The sequence below is a fragment of the Dipodomys merriami genome, unplaced genomic scaffold (genome assembly GCF_024711535.1).
Source record: "Dipodomys merriami isolate MVZ:Mamm:240054 unplaced genomic scaffold, mDipMer1.0.p SCAF_5, whole genome shotgun sequence".
NCBI classification, from domain to species: Eukaryota; Metazoa; Chordata; class Mammalia; order Rodentia; family Heteromyidae; genus Dipodomys; species Dipodomys merriami.
Window position 1 is genome coordinate 70,066,969 of NW_027206068.1, and position 13,471 is coordinate 70,080,439.

Here is a 13,471-nt window from a genome sequence, read left to right on the forward strand (position 1 = left end):
AAGAGCGCATTCCAGGGGAGATGAGAGGGCTGGGGGCCCCTTATACTGACAATGTGCCATGCTGAGGAACTGTGGTGTTTCCCAGAAGGAAACGTATCTACAGCATTGCTGAAGTTTGGAGTCCTGTTCTGTGAATAGTGGAGATTATCTCTTCCTTATTAAAGTCAGTAATGTGTAAGATAGCAGCTGGGTTTCTGACGTGGTATATTCTTGAGTTGTTCTCAGGGCCTTGGGCAGTGCCCTTAGGGGTGTCTATCTGTGACACCTCGTTTCCTTTTCCAGGTTTGTGTCTGACCGGGAGACCTGGGCTATTGACAGTCAGTTCCTGCTGGGCGCAGCCTTCCTAGTCAGCCCTGTCCTGGAGCCTGTGAGTGTGGAGGCCTGGGATGGGTGGAAGCTCCCAGCTGTGAGGCTGGTGACAAGGGGAGGAGAGGCTGTCCCTTGTGTTGGGTGATCCTGAGACATGATTTCTTACTGTGTCTCTTTTCTTTATTTCTCTTCTTTCTTTTGGAGCAGCAGAAAATATTCTGAGATAATATTTTTAAGTTGGCATAAGGATTAGATTCACAGAAGAACAAATATGACATCATATGTTTGGAGACTGTCCCTAGATATTACAAATGGGAGGAACAGAGTCAGGTGGGGGCAATAGCATATGAATTATTTACATGGCAGTGTCACAGTGAAAGACATGCTGAAAGCTCCTAGGAGAACATTTGTCAAGGATGGACCATCCCTCCTTTCCTTTTGTGATAGGGCTAGCAAGCGAGGGAAAAAAAGCCATTTCTATACTTGGTCTGTGATCAGTTAGTCTTCCGATTAAAATGTCTTAATACTTGGAATACTTCCTGCAAGTTTTCCTTTAATGCAGACTCAGCTTGTCTTTTTAGAGAGAGGATGAGTAATTCTGAAAGCATATGCTGATTTCACCCTTCCCCCCGTATTCCAAAGGGCTTTATTGAATCATCTTGTGTTGGGCAGATGATTTCATGTTTGACATGGGGGAAGGGAAGGAGGCTTCCCAACCTTCCTGATCTCAGAAGACTTGCGGCCCTGGGTCTACCTCCATCACTGCTCTAGTGCCCCTTCTGTATGCAGATTGCTTGATCTGTCCTTGGCAACATCGCCCTCGCCCATCTTATATTTGTGTTTCATTTCAGAATGCCAGAAATGTGACAGCTTATTTCCCTAATGCCCACTGGTATGACTTCTACACGGTAAGCTTTGGTACATTTTATACAGCCGGGGCAAATGGTCTATTATAAGGTCTGGATCTCAAATCCCAAATGCTCTCATTACCTATTGGACAAATCCTTTCCATAGAATATCAGAATTTTTCTCATCTTAATAAAGAAATGTCTTGAAGTGACATCTAAAGAATCTTACGACATGCCTGATTCTCAGTGTGCATGTGTGTGTGTGTGTGTGTGTGTGTGTGTGTGTGTGTGTGTGTGTGTATTTATTTACCCCATGTGTTGTCAATATGTAAAATGTTAACACAGATAATCCAGATCTTAGTAAGTTGTGGTAGAAACTAGAGTGTTTTTTACAGTATTGCAGTTGGACTCTGTTCTGTCATTTCTCATATCAGTGGCTTAGCTGGTGCTTTCCTATGGAGCCATTTTCCAGTTGTACATTATACTGGTCTTTAGAGATGGAGTGTCACAGACTTATTTTGTGTAGACTGCCATTGAACAGTGATCTTTTCCAGACAGCCTACTGAATAGCTAGGATTAGAGGCATGAGCCAAGGGCCTGACAAAACCATAAAAAACTATAAGTGCTTGACTGTCCTAAGTGGTTAAATATGGAGGCCTGTCATTGACTAAAATATTAACCATTGTAGCATTGCTGCCCAAAGATTTTCTATGTTAAGATTTTCTATGTTGAAGAGCATAAGGCAGCATATAAAGCCTTGCTTCACAAACCTGAACATAGCGTGAGTGTTTGAAATGAGGAAACCACATGAGGTCTCCGTTGTGTGCTTGGAGCCGTGGGAGCCCTGAAGACCCTCTGGGGGAACAGGGTCCTAGCAATCCACTCAGGGTGGCCTCTGGAGGAACAGGTGAAACAGTTTTCAGAAATAATCCAAAGGCCTATATAAGCTTTTGGAGGAGACAAGATCAGCAATTAGGAAACACAGCAGGAGGACAAGGATGACAGACTGTGCTCATGATGCTCATCTAAGTTGATTTGCAGTGGTGTTGGGAGAGACGAAGGAAGAACATTTGCTTCTGTTCTCTGCTGTGGGTGTCATCCCCACACCCCACCCTCTCATTGTGGGTTTGCCTTAGGGAGGCATGCTAAGGTTTCACAGCTAGCCTCAAGGCTCTTAGGGCAGAGAAAGTTTCTTCAGTGTCCCTTCCAGGTATTTCACAGGACACTTACAAGCCAAATGCTGTTTTGCACCGAGAGGCCTAAAAATGCAAGAGTGTAGTCCCAGGTGTGTGCTGGACAGTGAGGGACAGGCAGCAAGGTCAGTGAGCAGCTCAGATGTCAGGAACCTGCGCTGCTCAGGTTAGGTCTGTCACCTCTCACTCACCATCCATCCCTTCCTCCTCCGGCCCACAGGGTGCACAAATCAATGCAAGCAGAGAGTGGAAGGTCCTGCCAGCACCTCTGGACCACATCAATCTTCATGTGCGTGGGGGCCACATCCTGCCCTGGCAGGAGCCTGCACTGAACACACACCTCAGGTGAGTGGAGGGACCGGGCTCTGCTTTGCATGCTGGTTGCTCACTTATTTTCAGGGAGAGACCTCAATCCCATAGATACCGCTCTCAAGGCCCAAAGTAATACTATTGAACACATGATCTTTTGTTTATTTTTTTTAGTCTTCTTTCATCTTTGTATTCTGAAGAATTCAAATGTATTTTAGATGTGAATTTAATGATTGATCTAAGAAGTGTCATTTGAATCAAAATTCAACAGACAGGCGCTCATGACCAGGGTGCTTTAGAAGTCTATATGAATCATAGTTGTCCCCAAAACATACAATCAAACAGTTGTTTTGGCTATATGGCAGTTTTCATCTTGCATTGATAATCCTCTCATAAAAGATGAGAAATGACTGACCTAGGCCTATATAATAATTAGCAATTACTGAGATCAAATGAATACTTGTTCTGTGTCTGAATTTGCCGGTATAGGCCATTTTATCTGGAGACTTTTTTCTTTTAAGAAAACAAAAATCATTTGCTTCAGAATCTGTAATGTCTCCATTTCAAAGATGAGCAAATAAATGCTCTACAAGGCTTACTGACTTCCTGTTCTATGGCTATAGGAAGATGAACATATCTAGGCTCCATGTCTGATTGATACCATTCCTTATAACGTAGACCCTCAGTTACTTGACTTCACTGAGTCTGATGAAAACTGAGGAACTGAGGATATTTCCAAATAGAACTCTATTCTATCCATTCATCTGCTGCTCATGACTTAGGCAGAGTCTGTAGCTGGATATGTGAATAGTACTGGCCTACCCGTGGCTGTGCTGCTGTCTCTATAGTCAGCTGACCTGTGCTTTCTAGTGTGCACCCAGCCCAGGCATGGCTGAATCCAATTGGAGTTCATTCATTTTGATTTTTGTTGATTTTATTCTTTGTAAAGGAGTGAACCCTGGTGCATTTTCAGTGATCCAAGTTACACTCCAATTCTCTCTAAAAAATGTCTCCACTCTTCCAATAGCGGGAATGCTGCCGTTTCTTTGTTCTGGATATTTAAATTATATTCATGCATTTTCTCCCTACTTCAGTTTCTCTTCTTAATATTGCTAAATATTTCAGTTATAGTTGTTAGACGCTATGCTTACAAATGTCACCAGTGGTCCTTTGGGAAACACAAATCTGTTGTGACTTCTTTGTGTGACTTTCCTTCATCTTACCTTATTACCTGGAATAATTGATGAAATTTTGTCTCCAATGTGATTTTAAGGACTTAAATGTGGGTCTTCTTCCTTTAGAGATGACCTGTTTGAGTTGTGTCTTGTACTTTCTATTCCCAATTATAATGTCAGTGATTAGGATGTGCTGTCTTCCCATCAAAACCATATATGCAATCACATAAAGCAAATTACTATGATATAGATTTGTATAAGTGTGTTGCAGTCTAAGTGAATTTGTTCCTGGCATCAGTTTCTACTTCTGTGGACATCATCCCTAAAATGAGCTGGCTGCACCATTATTGCTTAGGATTTCCATAGCCCCTCATAGTCCATGTCGTAAATCAGTGGTAGGGAATCTCTGACCCACAGAATCATATGGAACATCATGGGACAGGCACATATGCCCCTTATATGTTTCCTGTCATGGGCTCATGGCCATTTACCTATAGTGATAATTTTGTATCATCTGATAGTGATGTCATAAATATTTAAATGACCTTTGACATTTAAGCATGTGTATGTTTGTGGCCATTGCTTTTACTGTAACTACTGTGGTGATTTATTTTGGAGTGGGGTTAATATTTTGATTTGATTTTTACTGTAGTGATTCTGGTGCTCATGTTCTTGCTGCCTGTGTGGATGTCATTGTCACATATTGGATTGTTTTTTGTCTTGTGACATTATTCAATAAGAGACACTGGTCTTTGTCGCTAAAGTAAAGCAATACCTTGTGCTGGCGCTATCTTTTCGCAAATGAAATTTGAAGGAAACCTAAGGCAGTGTTTTTTTGCTGCCATCTTTGTGTCTCTCACATGAATCTTGTCTCCTGCAGCCGCCAGAACCCTCTTGGTCTTATCATTGCCCTGGATGAGAACAATGAAGCCAGAGGTGAACTTTTCTGGGATGATGGGCAGTCAAAGGGTGAGTGTTGTTATGAGTACCTTGGCTATTTCAAACCTGCATCTTTGGCCCTTCCTTCGTGCTGGCTAATCAGCTGTTGGAGAAAGTGGTCAATTCTTGATAGAAGAGTTTGGTCTCTAGTTGTAGTGTTGAAGATGTAATAGATGAACATAGAATTATGCACCAACTGGGATCTGTTATAGGCACTCCTCTCACTGTCCCATAATATCTTCCCCAAGAAAGCTAGGATCAAATGGGCAGCATATGATGGCATAGGAAGCATCCCCATCTCAGTGAGCCAGTGAGGATGCACATTCCTCCTGGTGTGCATCTGGCCATGGTTCTGCACATGTTCTTGCCCTGTCACAGTAACAGTTCCTGTGGCTCTACCTTGGTTGGCAGTTGAATCCCACGGGACATAGTCTTGAAAGTATTTCAAGTACATAATGATCGGAGAAGGGAAATGGTAAATTGTCCTTGGATATTCTTTCTATACTGGTATTTATTTCAAGATGGGACTTTCTTAAAAAGCTTGTTATTTTATTTTATTTAATTGACATAAATTGAACATAGTCAAGGGGAATAACCTATACACATATATTGTATTATGATTTCTCATGATCAAAGTAGTTAACATATACACTTATTAACATTTCTCTATGTCTCCCAACCCCTGCCCCAGGCCACCATTGTTCTATCCTCTTAACTTATGAATGTTTTTTTAGGTTGTGTTATAAATGAGATCATAAGGTACATTTTTCAATGTCTCTCTTATTTCCCTTGTAGCACATGTTCCAATTTTATCCTTGTGTCACAAATCTAAGGGTTTTCTAACTCAGGCGAATGCCGTGTGTGTGTGTGTGTGTGTGTGTGTGTGTGTGTGTGTGTGTGTGTGTGTGTGTGTGTGTGTGTGCATGCCTGTGCTAGTACTAGAACTTTAACTCAGGTATGGGAGCTGTCCTTTGCCTTTCTTTGAAAATGTTATTGTAAAGGTGATGTATGGAGGGGTCACAGTTACAAAAGCCAGTACTGAGTACATTTCTTTTTTAACTGTACATAAGTCGGTATTGAGTACATTTCTTTTTTAACCACCCCCTACCTCATTTTCTTTCAATGTTTTTCCTCTCCACCTTCCTTCCCCCAAGTTGTTCAATTCATTTCCAACATAGTGTCTAGTGAGTATCATTCCTGAATTCGTTCTGTGCTTCCCGTTCGCCTCCAAATCAAGTAAATTGATATATAAGACAAATGGCACAGAAATAAAAACAGAAACAACAGGAAATATACCAAAGCAAAATGAAAAGAAAGAACTGACAATGGTACAATTTTAAATACCTCTTGTTTCTATTTCTTAGACTTCATTTCCACAATCATCATTTTATAGGATCATATTTACAGAGCAATTGAGCCTTTGAGATCCTCTGCTAACAATATCCTCCTTTGTTCTCCTTATGTGAATGTTTAGACTCCTGTTCAATTAATCATATCCCCATGTAATTATTTGTCTTTTGCTATCCATTTGGTTTACTTGTAGATTTATGGGCTCATTCTAATTATTGTAAATAAGGGACACCATGCAGCCTATATTTCTTTGGATCTGGCTTTCTCAGCTTAGTAAAACTTTTTCCAAGTCTTTCAGTTGTTTTATGAATGGGCAATGTCATTCTTTCTGATGTAAACATAGATTTCCAGTGTGTATATATACCATATTTTCCTGATCCATTCAACCACTGAGGAGCTTCTGGGATAGTGTTCTGCCACTTGGTCCACAGCTCCACTTTTGGCTTTTTCTGGTTAATTGGAGCTAAGAGTCTTATGCACTTTCCTGTTTCAATTAGCTTTGAAGTTCAATATTCAGATCGCAGCCTCCTGAGCAGCTAGGATTACAGGAGTGGGAAATTTGTGCCTGGCTAGGATTTCCACCTTTATTATGGACAAAATATTCCATCGGGTACTTGTGTTGCACATTCCTCATCCATTGATACTTCAGAGGTCTCTATATTTATATTCTTACAAGAAATGAACTACAGATGTTGGGGTAAGGGCTGAAAACAAACCTCCTAGGAGAAGATGTAGAGCAGCAGTTCTTTGACGTTGGCCCTGCTTGTAATTTTTTATCTTGGATTTGACACAAAAAGTACTTAACAGTCGGGCTGGGAAGGTGGCTCAGTGGTAGAGTGCTTGCCTTGCATGCATGAGGCCCTGAGTTCAATTCCTCAGCACCACATAAGCAAAAAAGCCAGAAGTGGTACTGAGGCCCAACTGGTAAAGTGCTGAAGAGCCGAGGGACAGTGCCCAGGCCGTGTTTAGGCCCCACGACAGACCAAACAACAACAACAACAACAACAACAAAGTACTTAACAAAAGTAAAAATTCAAAAACTAGCATTTCGTCAAGCTAGAAATTATCTCCACATCATAATATAGTTAGTGAAGTACAGTGTTAGCCTTAGCATGGGTTAAAATATGTGTATAAATTACATACCTAATAAGAGACTATTAAAAATGTATAAAGAGCTTTTGGAATTCTACATTGTATGACTATAAAAACTGGTTGAAAATTAGGCAAAAGCTGTAAATAGGCTTTTTCCAACGACAGAATAAAACTTGATAATGGGTATATGAAAAGGTCTGGGACACCACAATTCAGCTGAATTGTGCAAATTAAAAATACAATAGCATGTCACATCACATCCGTTAGGATGGTTGCTATCAACAGACAGGAGTCAGCAAAGAAGGGAGAAGGTGTGGAGTAAATGGAACTACATTCAGATGCTGTGGTAGGTGGTAAATTGGCACAGCCACTGTTGAAAACAGTGCAGAGCTTTCCTGAAATGCTTAAATATTCTGTGTGTATCCAATGCAAACAGCACACCATAGAAATCTCCAATCTCCTGTTCTTTGGAGCATTTTTCAAATAACAGCACATGTAAGTGTGCACTGGCAGATGAGGAAGTGGATGTAGAAAGATGCAATCAAATAATTTTCAGTCATTTAAAAGGAAGGATATTCTGCTACTTGTGACATCAAGTAGCTCTAAGAAGAAGCAGGTGAAATTCAGCCTCCTTTGTTGGCAGGCAAGTCTGACTTGTCTTTTTCTTATTTTCAGATACTGTGGCCAATGATGTTTACATTTCATGTGAGTTTACGGCCAACCAGGTGAGTAGCCCATTTTCAGGAACCTTGGGTGTTAGGATTTAGCACTTCCTGTAATTATGTTTCTAATTTCATTTGCATAAATGACTATAGGTAAGCATATTTCCATTTATGATTTAATTTTCAATAATTGTCTTGTCTCTATTATCCAAAGGAGGCAACAATATGGACAACTAAAAACAGATGATGTGTGATTCAGTTCTGTATACTAGTTTTCATTTATTATCCTCAGAGGTTTATTAAAATAAGTTCTCTGAAACTGTGCACATATTGGTAGAGAGTTCAGGAGCATCAGAGCCTGAGGAGTATGTGGTCTCTGATGAAGTGTTGGAGAGACAAGAGAATATGAATACTAGAGATCCAATTTCATTCCTAATTATGCTTCACTGTTTTGCAGACCCACCTGGATGTGACTATTTCCAAAACAACCTATAAAGACCCCAATAACTTAGCATTCCAGCAGATTAAAATCTTTGGGACTCAGGCACTGAGCAACATCACAGTGAAACAGAATGGTGTCCTTGCTCCAATGTCTCCTAAAGCCACTTATGATCCTAACCTGAGGGTAAGACTCATGTGGTTGGGTAGTTTTTCAAGAATTCTTCTAGGCATCCTAGTGTCCTCTGGAGAGTGCTATTTAAAGAAGAGTCATAGAGTGTAATAGTGGTGGCATACATCTATAATACCACGTAGAGGGGTTGTGAAGGAAGGGTGATGGAGAGTGGAGATCATGTAGGGCAAAATTCATGAGGCCATATTTGAAAAACAATTAAAAGGAAAAACAGAAAAGGAAATTCAACAATGCTTAATAAGTAATGTACTCATTACTTGGCCCATGTAATTGTAACACCTCTGTATGGTATTTTCACAATAAAAAAAAAAAAAGAAAAACAAGGGGAAAAAAGGAAATTCTGCTGCTTGTTAGATTAAAGTACCTTTGGCATAGACCATATGTTTACATAGCACAAGCAAAAGGCCCTGAATTAGTGAATTCCTATCACCTCAAAAAAGAGAGAAAAAGATAGAAGGTAAAAAGTATAGAAGATATTTAAACAAATGTGTGGATTCAATTAAAAATATTTTCCCATTTTAAACAATAGTGAGAGACTAAGTAATGAAATAGATGTTAGAAATTGAAGGAAATATAAAGACTTTTAAAAAAGTCAACGTTTTTGCAGTTTATGAATCTGAAATCTGAATTATTCATATAACTTGTTTAAATACTCCATAGAAAAAGAGAAATAGGAAGGCAATTGGAACAAGAGTATATAATTCTTCTGGCTCTCTTTCTACCATTTCAGATGATTGGGCAACACTGATTTGTGGAGAAAGGGACAAGAGTAGTAGAAACATATAGAAAAAAAGAACAGAGTCCATCTGAAAAATATAAAGAAGCAGGAGAAAAGTCAGAAAGGTAGACAAAGGGACAATTAAAAAGTTTATTTGTACTTTCTATGTGTACAATGTAATGTACAATGTGTGGAGTACTGATATTACCCTGTTGCTACCCCATACTGAAGAGTCGCCCTGTATTGTCTGACCACTCTGCCTGTAATGTTTTGGAATATTTCTTGCACATTGTTGAGAGTCTGGTCTCATTGTAAGGACTCACATCCTGGAAGGCCTTGTCCCATGTACATATTTCCATGTGGCTTCTCCATTTCCACAGGTTGCTGTGATCACAGGCATCCATCTGGTCCTGGGAGAAGCATACACAGTGGAGTGGGACATCGGCATAAAGGACCAGGAGAAGATAGACTGTTATCCCGATGAGCATGGAGCTACTGAGGCCAGCTGCATGGCCCGAGGCTGCGTCTGGGAGGTAACTGCACTGACAACGTGACCCTTCCATGACAGCTCTGCACCTCACCTGTAATACATGAGCAAACACCAGTACCTCAGTGTCCACTTAGAATCCATGTGAAGAAAGGGCTCCCCAAGACACCTCATCCAGATGTGAGGACAGGAAAAGTGTGGGACATTTTAAATAAACATTTTCGTAATATAGAAATTTAAATTCTTGGCACTATCTAAAGGAAAGAAGGTCCAGGAATGATGGGTTGGCCTTTCCTAGCCCTTGCTACTTGATACCTCTAGGCCCACATGCTGATGCACACTCTTGACTTTCCTTCTCAGGCATCCAGTATCCCTGGGGTCCCACACTGCTACTTTGTGAACGATCTGTATTCAGTCAGCAATGTGCAGTATACCTCCCATGGGGCCACAGCTGACATCTCCTTGAAGTCTTCTCCTTATGTCACTGCCTTCCCCTCCACACCTGTGAGCCCCCTGCGCCTGCTAGTGACCTACCACAAGAATGAAATGCTGCAATTCAAGGTCAGTATAGTTACATGTGAGAGAACACCCAACGGTCTTCCTTTCCTGACTCTATGTAGTCAGTGATTTCTCATCCGAATATAAGCTAACTCTGTAAAGTTCCATGCTACAAAAGAGTCAACCATTCTGTTAATATGAAGAACAATGAGAAGCCCTTGGAAGAGCAGCACCCATTTCCTAATGTGAGTTAAGAATAGGATACTTATTTTTTTATTTATTTTTATTTTTTTATTGTGAGAATACTGTACAGAGGGGTTACAATTCCATGGGCAAGATATGGAGTACATTTCTTTTCAAGCATTGTAGCCTCCTCCTTTGTTCCCCCTTCCCATCCCTTCCCGTCCTCCCCCGCCCCCTACCCAATCCTCCCTTCTACTCTACTGCCTCCTGTCATCCCCCCACTCCCAGCAACAAAGTTGTAAAGTTCATTTTTCTACATAAGGACTTCTACATCTCAGTGTTGCAATGGGTCCACCTGTATCACTATTTAAATGATTTGTTTTGCCCTTCCTTTCCACAAACTATACCGACATCAAATACAGTGAAAGCAGGGGTTATACTGTGAGGGAGGGACATACCAACAACAAAGAAATAATCTTATAAATGTGTTAGATACAATCGCATGAAAGAAAAAAACATTTGATGTGGTATATATACACAATGGAATTCTATGCCTCTATCAGAGAGAATGACATTGACCCATTTGTTTTGAAATGGAAAGGCTTGGAAAAAATTATATTAAGTGAAGTAAGCCAGGCCCAAAGAAACATAGGTCCCATGGTTTCCCTTATTTACAATATCTAGTATATGTCTGAGTCAAGCAGAAAAGGTCAGATAAGGTGATGTTAGGGAAATGAACCCTAAGATATGTATTCAAGAATAGGCTACTCTTAAGAAATCATAGATATCAAAGAAGTGGAGAGAAGAGGAAGTAGGCTACTGGGTAGGTTGATGGAGTGAAGGATAGAGGTCATGTAGGTACAGGAAAGGAGGTGGAGAAGAATGGACTTGTTTCGGGCTGAGAAGATCTGGAGTCTAATCACATAGGATAAGAAGGAAAATGAAGAGCAAGGGCTGTTTGTTTCTCATGTGTGAATGGTGGAGACATCAACTAAATGGAGGAACTGGATAGTATGCGATGGGAATTCATGGAACTTATCAGTTGGATAAACAGGGTCTGGATTGGAGTTTTCCTTGACATTCTACTCAAGTGCAGTGCTGTTTTCCCTTCCATGGTGTCATTACCATTAGCACCATGGCTGTGCTAGCTTTGTGTGACAGTTTCTCTGTTATTCTCCAGAACAATGGATTTGTCATTTGTCCACTTCTTATGCTTCTCACTTAGTACCATGCCAGTAGACAGTAAGCCCTGCAATGTTTGCTGAGAGAATAAATGAAAGAGTATAACAGTATAAACTTGCCTAAAAGGTTCTTACCATTTACATCCAGGAGGATGCTGAGTTCTTTTCCATCTTTTAATGCTATGCTTTTATTTGGTGTCCTCAACTTAGCAGGTAGGATATACCTAATACATGGAATGAGTCACGTTACTTAGATTTCCAGCCTGAAGTCCTGTGTATTTACCAGTTAACCACACAACTATGTACAAACAAACAAACAAACATACATACATACATACATGCATGCATGCATTCTTACATTTGTACCTTTCTCAACACTCTTAAGCACTGTACATCATTGTATTGATGAATGCATTGCTAGAATGACTTGATATCTGTTCTTTGTTAATGACTACATAGCTCTATATGCTAAGATTCTATTTCTCCCATGCAATTAATTTTCTCTCAGATACAGTGGCTGATACCACCTTTCTTATCATCTTACTATACTTCTTTGTAGTTGACCATTAGTCCAACTTACTGAAGGGATGTAATCATATTTCATTCTCTGGAGGGAATGAATAACCTTGGTCTACTATGTTTACACCAGTAGCACCTAATGCAGCACCAGAAAGAGATATAGGGAATACATTTATATGTTGTTTTTCAGCATAGACTGCTATGGTTAACTTAATTATAAAAAGTTCATGTTTCTGATTTTTTTCCAGTTCTGGAAAATCTTTACAGACACTCATATGCACACATATGGAATAATAAGGAATACATTGATAACTGCCCCACTGGCTTTTGAATGCCTTTCATGCAAGAACCAAAGTCAAAGTACCTGTGATACTGTAATAAGGCTCTTCACATATGAGATCTGACAGGCTCAGTTCAAAGTTTTGGATTTAAAGTTGTTCTTTAAGAGCTTAAAGAAAAGATATAACGTCTCTGTTTGCTCCAATGCTGACAAAGCTCTGCTATGGTATACATTTAAAGATCTAATTTTGCCTAAAATTTTGAATTCACAGATAACACTCATGCTTCTTTTTGGTTTGTATTGCATTGTCTCAGCACACTTACATATTGTGAATTGGACAACTTGTTTAATTTTCCCATCATCTCAAATAGCTTTAATTTCTTGTGATTAAAAAGATTGTAATTTATATTTCATGGCTCTTTTGAGTTAGATGATACAATGTTATTATGTATGATTTCCCTATGTATGACACAACAGCAGAATGTATGTACCCTCTCTGCATGATCTGCTAAAATCACTTTCCTCTGACTTAGATTTATGATCCCAGCAATAGCCGTTATGAAGTCCCAGTCCCTCTGAACATCCCCAGCACTCCATCCAGCTCTTCTGAGGCCCGACTCTATGATGTTCTCATTAAGGAGAATCCATTTGGGATTGAAATTCGCCGCAAGAGTACAGGCACTGTCATGTAAGTGGCCTTGGTTGGCTTGGGGACTGGAGGTTACATGAACATCTGTACCAGGGCCTCTGTGGTTGGAGATGCTCTGTCTGAGAGATTCCCCCTGTGCCTTCCAGACCCACCGCTAAGCGATGCCCTTTAGGTGTGTTTTTGGGCAATCTTTGTACTTAGAACCTACTGAGGCAGTTTCTGGTAACTAGGAATTCCTTCTACAAATATTTATGTTTGCCTTCTGTGGATTGGGTGCTGTTTAAGGTACTGTGGTTATAGTCAGAAGAGATGTCTCTTCTCATGAAAAAAGGTAGTTTAAAGTATATTACAAAAGTAAAGATGTTAAGGTGATGTGTAGTATTTGGGGCAAGAGTGGAGTAAGAGTTTCTGTGTGTGTGTGTGTGTGTGTGTGTGTGTGTGTGTGTGT

At 40.2% G+C, this 13,471-nt stretch overlaps 1 protein-coding gene across 1 annotated transcript in view; it reads left to right on the top strand.

Moving 5' to 3' along the window:
• LOC138809870 (uncharacterized) overlaps positions 1-13,471 on the top strand; it is a 234,816-nt gene that overhangs the window by 196,649 nt on the left and 24,696 nt on the right. The window contains exons 113-121 of the mRNA XM_069996922.1: positions 283-367; positions 1,161-1,217; positions 2,571-2,695; positions 4,715-4,803; positions 7,891-7,940; positions 8,335-8,502; positions 9,607-9,759; positions 10,074-10,274; positions 12,908-13,062. Coding sequence (XP_069853023.1) covers positions 283-367; positions 1,161-1,217; positions 2,571-2,695; positions 4,715-4,803; positions 7,891-7,940; positions 8,335-8,502; positions 9,607-9,759; positions 10,074-10,274; positions 12,908-13,062 — 1,083 coding nt within the window. The remainder of the gene's footprint in view (positions 1-282; positions 368-1,160; positions 1,218-2,570; positions 2,696-4,714; positions 4,804-7,890; positions 7,941-8,334; positions 8,503-9,606; positions 9,760-10,073; positions 10,275-12,907; positions 13,063-13,471) is intronic.